At 42.2% G+C, this 15,083-nt stretch overlaps 1 protein-coding gene across 1 annotated transcript in view; it reads left to right on the top strand.

Moving 5' to 3' along the window:
- The first annotated feature begins 302 nt into the window (after nt 1-302).
- Nucleotides 303-15,083, top strand: part of LOC115012286 (myosin-9-like) — a 34,008-nt gene continuing 19,227 nt past the window's right edge. The window contains 4 exon segments of the mRNA XM_029437835.1: nt 303-516; nt 11,919-12,250; nt 13,676-13,832; nt 14,960-14,987. Of these exon segments, the coding sequence (XP_029293695.1) occupies nt 11,924-12,250; nt 13,676-13,832; nt 14,960-14,987 (512 nt within the window). The 5' untranslated portion in view covers nt 303-516; nt 11,919-11,923.

The following is a 15,083-nucleotide window of genomic DNA, read 5'->3' as shown; positions in this document are numbered from 1 at the left end:
CTCTCTCATTAAACACAGCTTTATCTGTACCCCTCTGCCCTCCCTCCCTCCTCTCAACTCTTTCAAGTTCAGCTTTTCCTGCGCTTTTTGCCCTGCCCAGTGGCTGTCACTCTTCCGCTTACGCACGTCTTCGATTGGTCCAAAGTGTGTGGATTATCAAAGCGGGGCAGCCATTGGCCGGAGGGGCGGTACATGAGGGCCGGGGCCCGCCTCGTCCTGGACCGCACCCCGGCTCCTTCGGCTCCGGCTGGCTACGTACTGACTGAAATTACGCGAACCAGTGAGCAGCCAGTGTACGAGGGAGGTACGAAGGAAGAGGGGGAGAGGAAAAAAAAAAAAGATAGAAAGAGTGACTGGAGTAGAGAAAGAGAGGGAGGAAGCGAGCGCTGTAGTTTAGCTTGAACTCTCTGCGAAGCTGCTGTCGACAGAAAAAGAAGTTTGACTCAAGGCGACGCTGACTGAGCCCCCGGTTGTTGTTAGCCACCCTCTGAAAGGCGTCCTGCACCTAAAAAGCAGGTAATATTTTCAACGTGAACACTTTTGTCCGCCATGCTTTCTCTGTGTACTCTTTCATAACTCATTCAATGCGCCCGTTAGTCCAGCAAGTGCAGTGAACCAGGAAGCACGGGGTTGCTAGTAACTGCTGCAACTTCAGCAACCGCGATGGGTGGAGTGGGACCTCAGCAGACTTAAACCGAGGTTTCTTTAACCTTTAAGCTCCCTACTACTAATTATTGTTCTCAAACTTCAATACACGGGACATGTTTGAGATATGTGAGCCGGAGGTCGTCAAATACAGTATCAGCATTGTGGCAGCTGGCGAGAAGCTAAAAGCCATAACGGTGGAGGCAGGAAGTGATTCGCTTGAATGAGTTGCAGAAAAGGCCGGTGATGAGTTTGAGTGAGATTGGAAATGAAAGAAAAGTGAATTCAGACTACGTGTACACAGGCTCTGTCGGGGATACCGGGAAGTGTATGATTAATTTGTGTTTGCGTTAAACTTTTCGGTTGGTAGCGGTGAGGAACGGACGCTGTGTGTGGCCGGTAATATGTCTGGCTCGCGGAATGACGTCACTGGTTTACCGGTGGACTGAAAGAAAACGGCGCTGTGCTTCTTCTTCATGTCATCTGCATGTCTGCCTTTTCTTTCTTTACACTCCTGCTGCTAGCATACCGGGGCCCTTGAGGGGGTTACAAGGGGCCCCCAGCAAAGGAGGAATACGTTTGTCTGTGATTTAGTTCACTAGAGTTTAACAGTTTTCCTTCATCCTTTTTGGGCCTTCTTGATGGAACAAAATCAATTGTGAAAGTTCAGCTTAATTTGTTTATCTGTACATGTAATATGGCTTTAAAAAACCATTAATCATTATTAATATTATTATTATTATTATTATTATTATTATTATTATTATTATGATTTAGATCTCTTGAGAACCATTACCTCCGAAAGAGTCGCACGAAAATGTACAACATTCACATATACCACAGTATTGGACTGTGTTTGGAGCGCAAGTTACTCCAAGCCCTGGGTGCATGTTGTATGAAAATGCAGCTTTGACTAGCTCACAACAGACTCAAGGGACCCTGATGCTTACCCGTTGAGGATCTGGTCTGATGACTCATACAGGAGGAAGCATTGTACAGAGGTTAATAGGCGCTGGATGTTATGCCAGTTAGCTGGATTTAGCCAGAGTGATTCCTGAAGTACACAAGAATTCCAGCTGAAAATGACCAGGGTTGTCTTGTAATTAAAGTGCGCCCCACTGTGATGAACATCAGCTAGGCAACATGAGTTTTCCATGGTGATTTTATGAGATGTATCAATATCAAGCCAAGTTTAGACACTTTTTAATTTAGTCTCAAATCACATATTTGCTTTGAAGGGCTTCTGAAACTTTAAAACATAAGACACCCTTAAATCTTAATCTTAAACCAAATTAGCAATTGTAAAATTTCTATATTGATGAAACAAAATGACAGTATAAGTAAAATGCAGAACAAACATTATACAATTAGGAAAACATTACGTTTAATAAGTTAAGAGTTTGTCAGTGTAAAAGTATTGAGAATGAAGACTGTGGATCAGGAAAGACTTCAATCAACTTCTAGTTAGAACAATGTCTTCTGATTATTGTAATTTCTTCCCCATATTGCCTAGCCCCTATGAAATGTTCTTCAGTTAGCAGCCAAAACATGAACGATCACAGGAACCTTCATTAGTTTAGCCTGTTACAGCAGCCTACTTGATATTTTCATTCCATATGTCAGTCTCAGACTTTCCCCAAATCTATAAAGCGTCACATTCTCATCATGCCTAACTATATCATGTCATTGTGCACACCTGTGTGCTTTGTCGGTGCCATTTGTGTTTGCTCTGTTAGATGGAACATCATTGTGTTTGCACTCTGGGAAGCAAACAGTCTCTGGTATGCTTGCACGCCCTGCTGGCTTTGGCATACGGCAAGCTGTGTGGCTGAGTATTAGCAAAAAAAGATTCACAAACTCTACCTCAAGTCAGACTGGGCATCGAAGCTGGCGTTCCTTCACCCAAACCTGCATTGTGTTAAGTGTTATGGTGTCAGGGAGAGTGAGAGCGGCACCTCTTTGCTCTCATTTGTAGTAATCAGAACCATACACTTATAATAAGCTGATGTTTTCTGCCAAGAAACTATTAAACCACAGTGTGCGCTTACCACATGAATAACAATTTGATACTCAGGCGTAGAAATGATTGTGTGCAAATGATGTTTCATGCTGAAAAAGTAATTACAGTAACTTGGAAATACAAACCGCTCTCTGTTTGTAGTCTTGTTTTATCAACGTCACGTCTCATGTTTCTCTGGATGGTAGTCCTAGTCATTTGCTGTGTGGTTATATAGCCTTAAAGGGGCACATTGGGTGATGTGCAGTATGTCATATCCTGTTGTTGTACTTGAGTCATGAATTAAGCACCAGCAATGCATTGTGCAATGGCTCCTCTGGAGGCCAGTTCTTCTCACTTATTGCCAGTTTCAGTGCTGTTATGGAGCCCCCTGCAGAGATCGTTACATTCCATCATTCGTGTGTCAGCAATGTCCGTACTCTGGGCCCCCTGGGAGAGACGTGTACTGTAGGCTAGACAAAATTAAACACAGACCTCTTAAAATGTGAACAAGGGGCTGCTGCACGAGGCTGTTCAATCTGCTCAAAATGATACAGTCTGAGAGAATATGCCTGTGGATGTTTAGATTTCATTGAAGGTAGGTCGTCCTCGCTGAACCAGATTATAATTGCTTTTGTTGCGAATGAGACTGGAGCATTGTGTGGGCAGTGTGACACAGTATGGCACACACAACCTACAGTTGTCTTCTCTCAAGGATCGCAAGTATTTCTAATCTTTGATCTGTGTGTGTGTGCTTCTTACTGCATCCATGGGCTAAATCATGCATTTACTTCAGATAGTCAGGCTAAGAGGAGTGAAACAAAAAACAACAACCTTGCTGTACTTGAACTAGAGCTGAAACAGATTTTTTGATAATTAATTAATTGTTGTGCATTTTGTGACGCAAATATGGTATAAAAATAGCTGGCTCCACCTCAAACGTGACTTTTTATTTTTTATTGGTTACCATAGTCTTTTAATGTTTGTAAATAGCATATCTTCGGGTTTTGGTATTAGTTAGACAACAAGCTGGAAATTGTTGTCATTTTTACTTATTTTGTGACATTTTATCGACTTGACAGGAAATCAGTTGAAGAAAAAATATTTCGACTAATCGACAACGAAAATTGCCGTTGTTTGTGCCAAACCCTTTTACAATAATATACATTATGTTAACATTTCTAAAGGGAGTCTGTCAGTTGGACTGTGCCAACTTTCTTTTCTGAGTATTTTACTCAGACATTTTCAAGTAATAATTGACCCTAGTAATAAATGTCGTAGATGATTGGTAGGGCGGTGAAGCGTCATGCTTATCCTAGTTTCCTCTACAGTCAGCTGAGATTCATTCATGCAGGCAAAACATTCCAGTCAGAGCGGAGACTGTTAAGATTCTCTATTAACCACGGCAGAGCTGATCATGACATTTCTCAGTATCTAGCTGTATTCTTGCTCACTTGCCTCACCGGGTGACATTCATTTGTGTATCCAGAAATAAGTCATTTGCTTGTTTTTTTTAATTTCAGAAAGTTTTGTAATGCAGGCAAATGCAACACTTGATCTTGCACACATACTGCATGTGCCATATATCCCTAATGGTGGCCTCTAATTTAGTTATTTTAAACATATATTTTCTCTTGACTGTCTCAATTATTTTATGTTCTGCCCAAAACATATTTCTTCTGCTTGACTTGAACAGCAGAATTAAGTTGCATCAGTCAGAACGGTTGAACTGACTGGGCTCAAGGATATATCTGTCGTAGTGTGTGCTGCGGGTTTCTCGTTTCCTTTCACTGCTGTTTTATGTCCTACATTTCCTTGTTGGGTCTTGGCCTCCTCTTCAGACCTTTCTCTGTGCCCTCTGTTCTCCTTCGGTGTTCCTTCATTTTCCAACCCCCCCTGCCTCTTTTCCTCTGCTTGTGTTTTTTTTTGCCACCACCCCATCCTTTCCTCAATCCTCCCCCTCGCAGCAAGCACCTGTAAGTTTTCAATAGAACCGAACAATACCAGGAAATGGTTGCACTCTGTCTTGGGACTATGTACAGAAAGAACTGGTTGAGATTTCAGATCTTGTACCTTGACCATACTTGTGGCTCATAATTCTGCTTTCTGTTTTGTGGCATAAATAATGAGGTGATGCTCGATTAGTTATTACTGACCTACATTCATAGCCATCTCTGGAGTGCTAGTTTAATGACCCAGCTTCCTGTTTGTTTAATAAGAGGTGATAGTCAGCACCTAGCAGTCCATTTCATAACTTAACTTCCTTTTTGAAAATTTGTTTTTGTGATAAATTGTTCAGCTTTAGTTCTTAACAAGCTGCAATGCATTTGACTCATCAGTGTTAATACAGGTTATGCAATGTGAAGTAAAGACATACATTTATTCAGAAGCTGAGAGACTTAAAATAATAACTTTAAAACAGAAACAACGGATCTGATTGTGCTGAAGCACAGTTGTATTACTGTACATGTCAGAAAGTAGACCTTGTCTGTTGTTGGGTGTGTGTGAGCTGCACACCTGGCGTGGGATTCCATAGAAAAGTAGATGATACTTGTGCAACACACATTCACCAGAGACACTCACTTTCGCACTGTGGACTTTGAAACATGCTGGGTAATGGGCCTATCGTCTAGGCCCATTACTAGTCTCCCATTGGACAGTTTACTCCTATGACAGTCCCAATTGTATTGCACACCAGATGTCCAGTTTGTCAATCTGGCATGTGGCTATTGGATGTCTGTGAAGACATTGTTTGATAAGATAAGACTGAGTCTGTAAGTGACTCAAAAAGGAGTGGCTTGGATAAAGATAACATGTTGTAGTTTAAAAAAAAAGAAAGAAAGAAAAAAGAGCCACACGACAATTCTAAAGGGTGAAGCAGTAGGAGCATTGTCTGGTGGTTGGATAAACTGTTTGAGAACATGGGAGCAGAAGTGAGGTCGTAATAGCAGATTTACTTCACTGGGTCCATCAGAAATAAAAGACCTAGCTGTGCCAGTTTAGCATTCCACAGGAAAAAAAGCGTTACTGACAAATTGAAATGTGTATCTTAACTCCCCTCTGCATTCTTTCACTGTCTGTTTTAAAAGGCTTACGTAACCAACCATCTATATCTATTGGTCGATACTGTCGAGTGTTTCACTAAAAGGGCATACTGGTGCAGTGCATACTGGTGCAGTGCATACTGGTGCAGTGCAGTATCTGCTCTATTTGTCAAATAACCAGTCAATTGTGCATTCAATAGTGTAATCCCATAGCCGTTTGAATGATGGATGTGGAATTTGTTCTATGACCCCGGAAATGATGTGCTTATCAGACCAACACCCTATTTACAATGGTCCTTGTCATTTAACTTGACTTGATACGTGCACTTAAGGCAGTTGTGTAGGTTGTTGATTCCCGACCCTTGGTATTGATGAAGCCATTGAAATATTGAGCTTAAAGTAATGGACGAACAGTTGAAAAAGCTAAAGTAATGCAGAAAAGGTTGAAACAGCTAGAGGAGGCCTCTAGTTGTAGATGGCATTGGCCAGCTTACAGTTCAAAGTGAAATTGGATCCTGGTTGGGGCAGGAATGTGAAAAGTAATGTTTAAAGTGATGTAGATCTGTCATGCAGTGCAGTTATTTTCCAGCAAGGGCTTATTTTACTTCTCAGTTCTCCCAGAGCCCCATAGCATGTGCTAAAAAAAATATGCCACCTTCGCTCCTCCTTGAAAGACTTGCGCACAACAAGTTCCACAAATGGCAAAATAGTTTTCTCAGTTTGTCATTTCCTCTTTACTCTCCTCTCTTGTCCTTGCCCCACCCTTCCCACTTTCAGAGAAGGAAGGCGAAGGGGAGAGAGAGAGCGTCGACGTGTGAGCCCATAATGAATTTTGACTGACTCAGTACCTCTCCAGTCCCCGGCTGGCACCCGCTCTCAGTTAGGAGAGAGCGGACTTGCAGTCAGTAAATCATAAGGGCTGATGAAAGTGGTAAAACCAAGACACAAGAGGGGCTGACACTTGAACTGGAGAATGGGAGTATTTGCTGGAAAGGGTATTATAAACGGCTGAAGCCAAACCAACAAGGGGAAAACGGTCCAAAATGATATCCACAGCACGAGGAGCACAGCTAATAGAGGGACTTGGCTCGGCTCAAGCTAGCGGCGATGTTGTGATGGGATGCAGTTGGTGGGAGTAGTGTTATTGACTTTTCGGGCATTCTATTAATATTCCTGTCAATGCGGCGGTCAACACAGCACAGCTGGTTTATAGGTTCCCTTTAGCTGCAGCAGGAGGATTTGACTTTACATGGTCATGGTGTGGTAGAGGTTGTCTCGACTCCTGGTTTTTACAGGAAGAGTCACTGAGGTGGAAAGGAATGAGAGGGAGTCAGACTGATGGATGTATGGCCTCAATTTTATAAAGACCTAGGTCGACGTGCTTTCTAAATGGGACAACCGGGACTGAAAAGGACATTCTATAGCTCTTTCCTTTTCCTGTCCTGGTACCTCCTCCACATCTTTCTCAAAGTCCAGGCCACTGCATCACTTCCTCTTTGCAACCACATTCTGGTCTCTGGTCGGGTTTCTAAAACCGGCCTCCATTCTCTTCCTTGTGTTATTTATTTTATGGTACCTTTTTAAAATAATACAATGCTGTTGCTTTGACAGGACACTGCTAACTCTGTTTTCATAAGGGCATTTTTTTAACAGAGCCTAATCCTTCAATGGTGTCACAGTGAGGATTGATAAAGTTCAAGGATTTTTGGTTTCGGGATGACTGTTTTCTACCTACTGCCATGTATTCACTTAATGAGTAATCATGTTATGATCATCTAGACCAGCTAATCTCATCGTAAATGGGTCTCAACAGAATAGATAGTGAATGCTTTCACAGCCGAGCGTGTTGCAAAGTGACAAGGAATCAGAGAAACCTTGTCTCTTACAGGATTATGGAGGACTTGGCACGGCGGCAGCAGGAACCTCAGCCAAGCAAGCAGGGGGGTGTAATGCGTGTCAATGCACACCGTTTCTACTCCAATCAAGTCAACATCCATGTTTTACGATAACTGTCAGCCTCCACAAGGAAGGCCTACGTCTAAAATTGTCTGATTGGAGTTCTTTATTCCTCCCTTTTTTTCTGCTTTCAATATAGAACAGCGCTTGTCAAACTAGAATAGCTGTTTGAGTAATTTTAGTCCTCATGCTCCTCTCTGGAGAGGTAGTTTGAAGTGTGTCACTGAGTTATCTGTGGCAAGCATGTTGGACTGAGGCAGACATCAACAGACTGTACTACGCATAATGTCTAAATAATAGCTGAAACGCTTAGTTGATTGTCAGAATATGAATGGACAAATGCTGTATATTGATAATCATGAGTAATTTTGAGGAAAAATACCAAACAATCCATAGTTTAAAAAAATATTTTTTTGTGATGGCAAACTGAATATGTTTGGGATTTGGCCTGTTGCTCGGACAAAAAGAAGATTCGAAGACGCCATCTTGACGGTGACTGTTTAAGCATTTTTCACTGTTTTCTGACATTTTAAAAGGATTAATCTAGAAAATAATTAGTTTAATAATGAAAATAACATTTAGATGCAATAAATGCTTAAACCATTTAACTGCACCAACAGATGTCTGAAGATGTTAGAAGTGTTTGAGTTGCTGTTTTCATGGCAGCCAACATGTTCATCTGCACCTTGAGTAAAAAGGTCAAACATAGCAAGCAATACCAGAGCTTAAATCGATTTCAGCCTGTTCTGTTTCACTCCTTGTTTTTGCCAAACAACAAAACTACAGGGATTATAATCAGTCATGGCTCATATTCAACCCTGCATGTGGCCAATTTATCCGAATGTACTGGAGTGGGTAATGTAGTGAATTTTAAAGGAGCATGGGAACGTACTCGGATGCATACACAAAGGGAGTGAGAGCGCTCAGGTCTGTTCGATCTATGCAGCAATGGGTATGCTGCCAGCTTGAGGTGATGATGATCTCCCATTAGTCACAAAACTCCTAAAAGCACACATGACACATGCTGATGTGATGGGAATAAGGGGAGGAAACGGGAAGGAAAGCCATAAAATAGGTCTGAGAAATGTAAGGGGGGAGGCAAAGAGAAATTTGTGGAATGCTGCTGCTAGCTGTCTCTCCCTGATAAAGGGTGAGTGAGAGGAATGCGACCCTGAAAAGCCTGGATAAACAGAAGGGGGGGGGGGGGGGGGGTGTTAGGATTCTGGAGAGCAGGGGGGCTGAATGCAGAGGAGGGTGCGTGGAGCCAGCTGAGAGGTAAAGCAGGACTAATTTGCCCCACGTTCTGTTCAGGATGGGGTCGGTACACAAGAGAAGAGTTTGGAGGCGGGTTGAGCTGTGATGGACGTCAGCTGTAGTGCAGCCTGACAGAGCCGTGATGGAGGATGGAAGGAGGCAGGGGTCATGAGAAGAATGGCTCTCCCTCGGCTTTCTTTCTCACAGATCGGGGTTAATGTGTCGGAACAGACGGGACCAACATAACCCTGTTAAATGAAGCAACTTCTATTTTGCTTTCTTTTCTAAAGATTCTCAAGGTTCGGGCACTTTTTCCAGTACAGATGAGGAATGCTGCGTAGTTGGTTTGCATTATGTCAAGAGTATAGTCAATGAATTTTTCATTTATTATTTTTAAACAGTTGTTGGAAGTAGAGTTAGATCGATCCATCGGTCCGGCCGATATTAAGTTATAATAGATGTATTGGTTTAAGTGTATGTATCACCCAGTAAACGGCAATACAGAAACTAGGTTTGAGGTCATTTGGAAATCGTATCATTATCACACAATTCCTCCACCAGAGAGCACTGAAAGTTAGATTTTTCAACTGTAAAACGTCCGAATCTTGATCCCAAATTAAAATAAAAAAGATGAAATGGATGTATTGTAAGATTGTTGTGTATGTATTGTCAACAAGAAATGATCTGCCGATGTATCATTTTAAAATTATTTCCTCGAAATCCATCATCCGTCAGGCTGCAGTATCCAGTAGTACAATGGGCAACTTTAAAAATGCAAATTCCTGTTTTAGAGATTGTTTAAATTAAGAAGTCTCATCAAAGTTAACCTGTAAAAAGTAGAATACAAAGTTGGTTTCAATGAAATGGTATCTTCTGCACTGTTGTAAGCAGTGGTTTATGATGTTGATCATGAGAATTTGGCAGCAGAACCTCGTCCCACTGGACAACATAACAGTAGGAAAAACAGTGTATCACTTCCAGCTAATTTATTTCAGACATGATGATAGATGTCACACTGGGCTGAAATTCTGCTTGTGTTTGCATATAAGCAACATGGTATTAATGCAGCCCCTATAGAGCAGCTCTCGTTTTTCAGTTGGAGGTGAGGGAATGTCGAGAGCGGCTAACGACCCTGATGATGTTGGGAAAATGGTGTCATGCTCCTGCTGTGTTGGAATGATAATTGGGATGGTAAAGTCTGGGCCCTCGGTGTCAGTGAAAGCACATCATGTTCAGTTCATTTCCCAAAGTTTCTCTGCCCTCGCTTAAGTTTGGCTCTAGCATACTGTTTTCCTTTTCCTCGATACTGGCAATACTTGTTTTGCCACTTTCTATATAGGTTAAACCGCGGCACTCCCTGTCAACAACATGGTATCTGTGAGCTTTCAGCAAGTGTATTAAAGCAAGAACAGCTTGTGCAGAGCTTGTCGTCATTAAAACCATACAAGCTATTGTTTATAATAAATTGGCAGTGTGTCTCAATCTACTCTTTACTCCTTACAACACTGAAACAATTAGTTTGAAGTAGGGCTGAACAATTAATCAAAACTTTATTGCAAATATTATTGCATATCCAAATTGCAGAGGGGCACAATATTTTGTCAAAGCCAAAATGTGTTTAAAAATCCCTTTCTGAATGAAGTATTGTAAGGCGCAGAGATGTGTAGTACAGATTCTCCCCAAAGAAGAACTTTATTTACTAATCATTACAATGCAGTTACGTACTAAACTCAACATCACTACTTTTGAGAATGCAAGAAACGGTGAATTTCAAAGAACACTATGAACGGTGGTGTTGTAAACACAATTGTTCTCAAACAAAACTAGCTTTTTACTCTTTATCTTTATGGGTCTTCTAAAGCAGAATAAACGCTAACAGATGTACAAAAGGGACTTTTGTTTCCTGATGTTACTGGGTTTGGGCCCTGGAACTGTTTAGTTGATAAGGGCCATAAGTCATGGAGAGGTTTCAATCCCCCTCCTCCCCCTTCTGAGCAGATCCTCGACCGAGTAGGAACAACAACAAAGAAAAGCTCCCTCACAGGCTTCCCAGCAGCAGACAGTTAGAGCACTACGCCAAACTGGAGGCACCTCTGCTGCGAGATTAATTTGAACCTCTGTGATCCTCGGCAAATGTTTCTCCGCCGACCCCCGGATGGTCCAGCCGTTGGAACTTTGATTAAGTGTCCACAGCAGTTTGCCAAGAAGTAACACGGAGCCTCACTTGACATGGTTGTGTTTTATGTGGACCCGACCTAAGTCGAGAAGACTCTTCCTGTAGTACATCCCATCAGTGGTGACTTTTGCATTCCTCAGAGATTGCATGGGATGATGGCAGGGTAGCAAAGGTCCGGCCCTGTAAACAGACCCACCACCCTGCCTTTTATTATTGAAGACTTGTAGCAATTCCAAGGCTTTCCACAGGGATCTGGAGCAAGCCAGTTAGAAAAAAAAGCCAAACATTTTGGCCATGAAAGCCCAAATTTGGTGGCTCTGGCACATTCTCATGCCACTATTACAAGGCTTTCCTTCTCTATAAACTCCACACCTATGGACTGTAAGCAGGTATGACAAAGGAATGAACATTTACTTTTTTTACACTCAAAGCTGGAGAAAAATTATCCTCTGACAGGATAACCTAAAATGTAAAGCCACTGACAAAATGTATGATGTGAAAATCACATAGTCTCATGTTCTGAAGCAAAGGCTATTCGTCATAAAATATACACTCATAGCGAATCGCAACTTGTTGATCAATACTATTTTATTAGAATCAAAAATGTATATAATAAAGTGTTTGGCAGGCAGCTGGCACGTATGGAAAGCGCTGCAATTCAGATATATAATTGATTCTAGTGTTCTGGTAGATAACAAACATTCAAATGATGATCAGAATGTATGTTTTAAAAAAATACTTTTTTTTGGAGTTTGTCTCGGTTTCCAACCTCTGTCTATGATTTTCTCAGTGATTTTCTCAATCTCCCAGCATTAACAACAAACCTCTTTCTCTCTCTCTGAAACAGCTACCATGTCAGCCGCAGACAAGTTCCTGTACGTGGACCGCAATCCGGTCAACAACCCACTGGCACAGGCTGACTGGGCCACCAAGAAGCTGGTATGGGTGCCCTCGGAGCGCCTGGGTTTCGAGTGCGGCTCCGTGAAGGAGGAGCGCGGCGACGAGTGCATGGTCGAGCTGGCAGACTCTGGGAAGAAGATCAAGGTGAACAAGGATGACATCCAGAAGATGAACCCGCCCAAGTTCAGCAAGGTGGAGGACATGGCTGAGCTGACCTGCCTGAACGAGGCCTCTGTGCTGCACAACCTGAAGGAGAGATACTACTCTGGTCTCATATATGTGAGTATGAAGCCCTCATGGGTGCATAATGCAAAGCATTTGTTCAAACATTCTCACCCAGTTATGATTGGGCAAGTGTTTTTCCCAAGACGTTTCTTTGGAGTCCTTCTAAGGGTTTTTCCTCAGCATTGTGTTGCAACTATTGTTTGATCTGCCCACCAAACAATTATCAGGGTTACTTACTCCAGATGTCGCAGTTTAATGCATTTTCCTTTTTTAATTATGAAACTCCCACTGGCTTAAAGAAAACAGTCTGTCATGGCCAGTCTCCAAACTAATTCATCTCCCTGCCCAACCTCCTAATTATCTCATTAAGCCCCATTGTTGAAGACGACCCATTGTATGCAAATTGTCACTGCAAAGAAAGTGTACAATCTGTTAACCTTATCTTAGTATGCAAGTATTTTTTCCATGCACCCCATTGTCTCTCTTGTAATGCTCTCTCGTCTCTCTGTGTTTGGAGTTATCTTGTAAACAGGAAGCTGAGGGGAACAATGCAGCATGAGATGTGAAAAAAAGAGTTGGGGAAGGAGGGAGGGGTGTCCAGTTTTTTGCAGCGATGGACGTGGAATGTAAATCATGTTGTAACTACTATTACTTCGCCCATAATTAATGTTATTTATCCTCATGTGGCGGAATTTAGTCTCTTTGACTCTGTGGCTTGTGACCCGGTCATATCAACACCGCCTGTTGTCCCCTCCCTCCCTCGCTCCCTCCCAGAGATCCAGGCTACGCTTGGTTAGAGTGCCTCCAGGCTCTGGAGTCTTTTAGATTGAGCATTTCTCAAGGGAGAACGGTTGTACAACAGAGGGAGAGATGCCTGGTACAGAAATGTTGGGAGGGCAGCAGAGGAATGCAGCACATCGAAAAACAATTATATCTGAAGTTATGGTAGGAGGAGACCACATACACAAAAGAAAAGACTTAGCAGAGTTTATGGAAAGGAATGGAGGGTTTCAATGTTCAAAGCAGCAAAGATAAGTCTACCGCGTCAACCTGATGTACGACTTGGCTAACCAGTCAAGTAGCTGCAGCTTTACAGTGCCTGTCAATCATCAGTTTACACTTGCAGCAGGGTGGGGTTGAGACTACATAATGATATAGGAGGGTAACAAATCAGAGTTCATGAGAAACTTTCAACTCAGTCTTGATGGGGGATGGGCCTTGTTGTTGAATCAGTGCCGAGTACAACTTCTTTATTTTATAGCAAAGCACTACACTACTTAGCAATATGAAGTCTGTGATCCTGATTCTGTTCTGCACAGTAAAAGGACACTTTCAAAACTTGATATTTTCAAGTGTCTAGTCTCTATGATTTTACCTACAATAATTGTATTTATCATTTAACACCCTCATCTTCTGCTGGTACCATCACTTATTCCTATTCCATGTTGAAGAACAGCTTTTTTTCCATCTGTCCTGCAGACATACTCTGGTCTCTTCTGTGTCGTCATAAACCCCTACAAGAATCTGCCCATCTACTCAGAGGAGATTGTTGACATGTACAAAGGCAAGAAGAGGCACGAAATGCCGCCTCACATCTACGCCATCACTGACACGTCTTACAGAAGCATGATGCAGGGTAAGTCCCCGCCCCCGCTGTAGAGCTGTTATGATGAGGATCGCAAGAGAACATTAGTAGGAAATAATGAGGTGGAATTTAAAGTCTGCTGGCCGACACAATGTACTTTGTGTCAAACTTTTGGCAGTTATTTTAGCAGCCCCATGTTTGTAATACGGGTCCCTTTAAGACCTCATTGTCAATGACGCTACTGTTCTAAGTGGTACCGCGCGGTGCTATAAACCGTAAGGCTCCTAAGAAGAGACTATTTGGTACGCATACATACTGTAATATAATATGTTTGTGTAAGTACCTGCTCTAAAATATTAAATTAGGTGCATGGGAGTAGCTTGTATATTGAGTTTGGGCCTTCAAATGGGGGCCAATGGCTGCGGAATATTGGATTTGGTGGTAGCAGAGTATTTCATATGATTTACTCGCTCCACTGGCCTCAGAAAATATCAGATGCTCTCAATTCTAGCTGAGAAAGGTTGTATTTTAAAAATGAGGCGTGTGTGTCTCTTATACAGCTCATTTGTTAAGAACAATCTTGTTAAGTTTCTTCTCAAAACTGATGCAGCACAATTTAATTTCAAGCCTTAAGTGATCGTAACATATCCTGGTAAGTGCTGCTTACTTTGCCAATGCAGATTTCCTGGGTTTGGCATGCGTCTTTTTTGAGGCTTCTTACTGTTGCCAAATGACCTAAAGAAGCAGAGTTTATGATTTGAATCAACCTTTAAACAAAAACTGAACATTAAGAGCACTTAACTGGAATTTCCTGCAGCGCTATTGTAATGTTTCTTTAGTCCACCGCCTGCACAGGCCCACTTTAGATTGATAGATGTTTTGCTAATGTGTTGTCATGCACGCCACCCTCAGTTTCTTTTGTGCTCTTTTTCTCCATGTTTGGATTCTTCAGACCGCAGTTTTGGGAGGCCAAGGGTAATTAGCTGGTTAGTTGGAAACCCAGTAGCGCCTCTTTAGTCACAGGCAGCCGGATATTGATTTCCTGTCTGTGGCCAATGAACTTCCTGTTGTACAGACTACAAAACTGTATGCGCTTTGGTGATAACATGTACTCACTTAGAATATCCGGCACAGTTGTTCTGCAGAGCGTTAATCAACAGTTGCGGGTTTCTTTGCAGATCGTGAAGACCAGTCCATTCTTTGCACGTGAGTTACAAATGTCCACATGACATGTTTGAGTAGCAATAATTCCCGTGTTATTAGCTACTCTATATCCCTCACACCCCACGATCACATCTAAAA

The sequence above is a fragment of the Cottoperca gobio genome, chromosome 8 (genome assembly GCF_900634415.1).
Source record: "Cottoperca gobio chromosome 8, fCotGob3.1, whole genome shotgun sequence".
Lineage (NCBI taxonomy): Eukaryota > Metazoa > Chordata > Actinopteri > Perciformes > Bovichtidae > Cottoperca > Cottoperca gobio.
The sequence above is the reverse complement of the archived record's forward strand: the minus strand, read 5'-3'. Positions and strand labels throughout refer to the sequence as shown.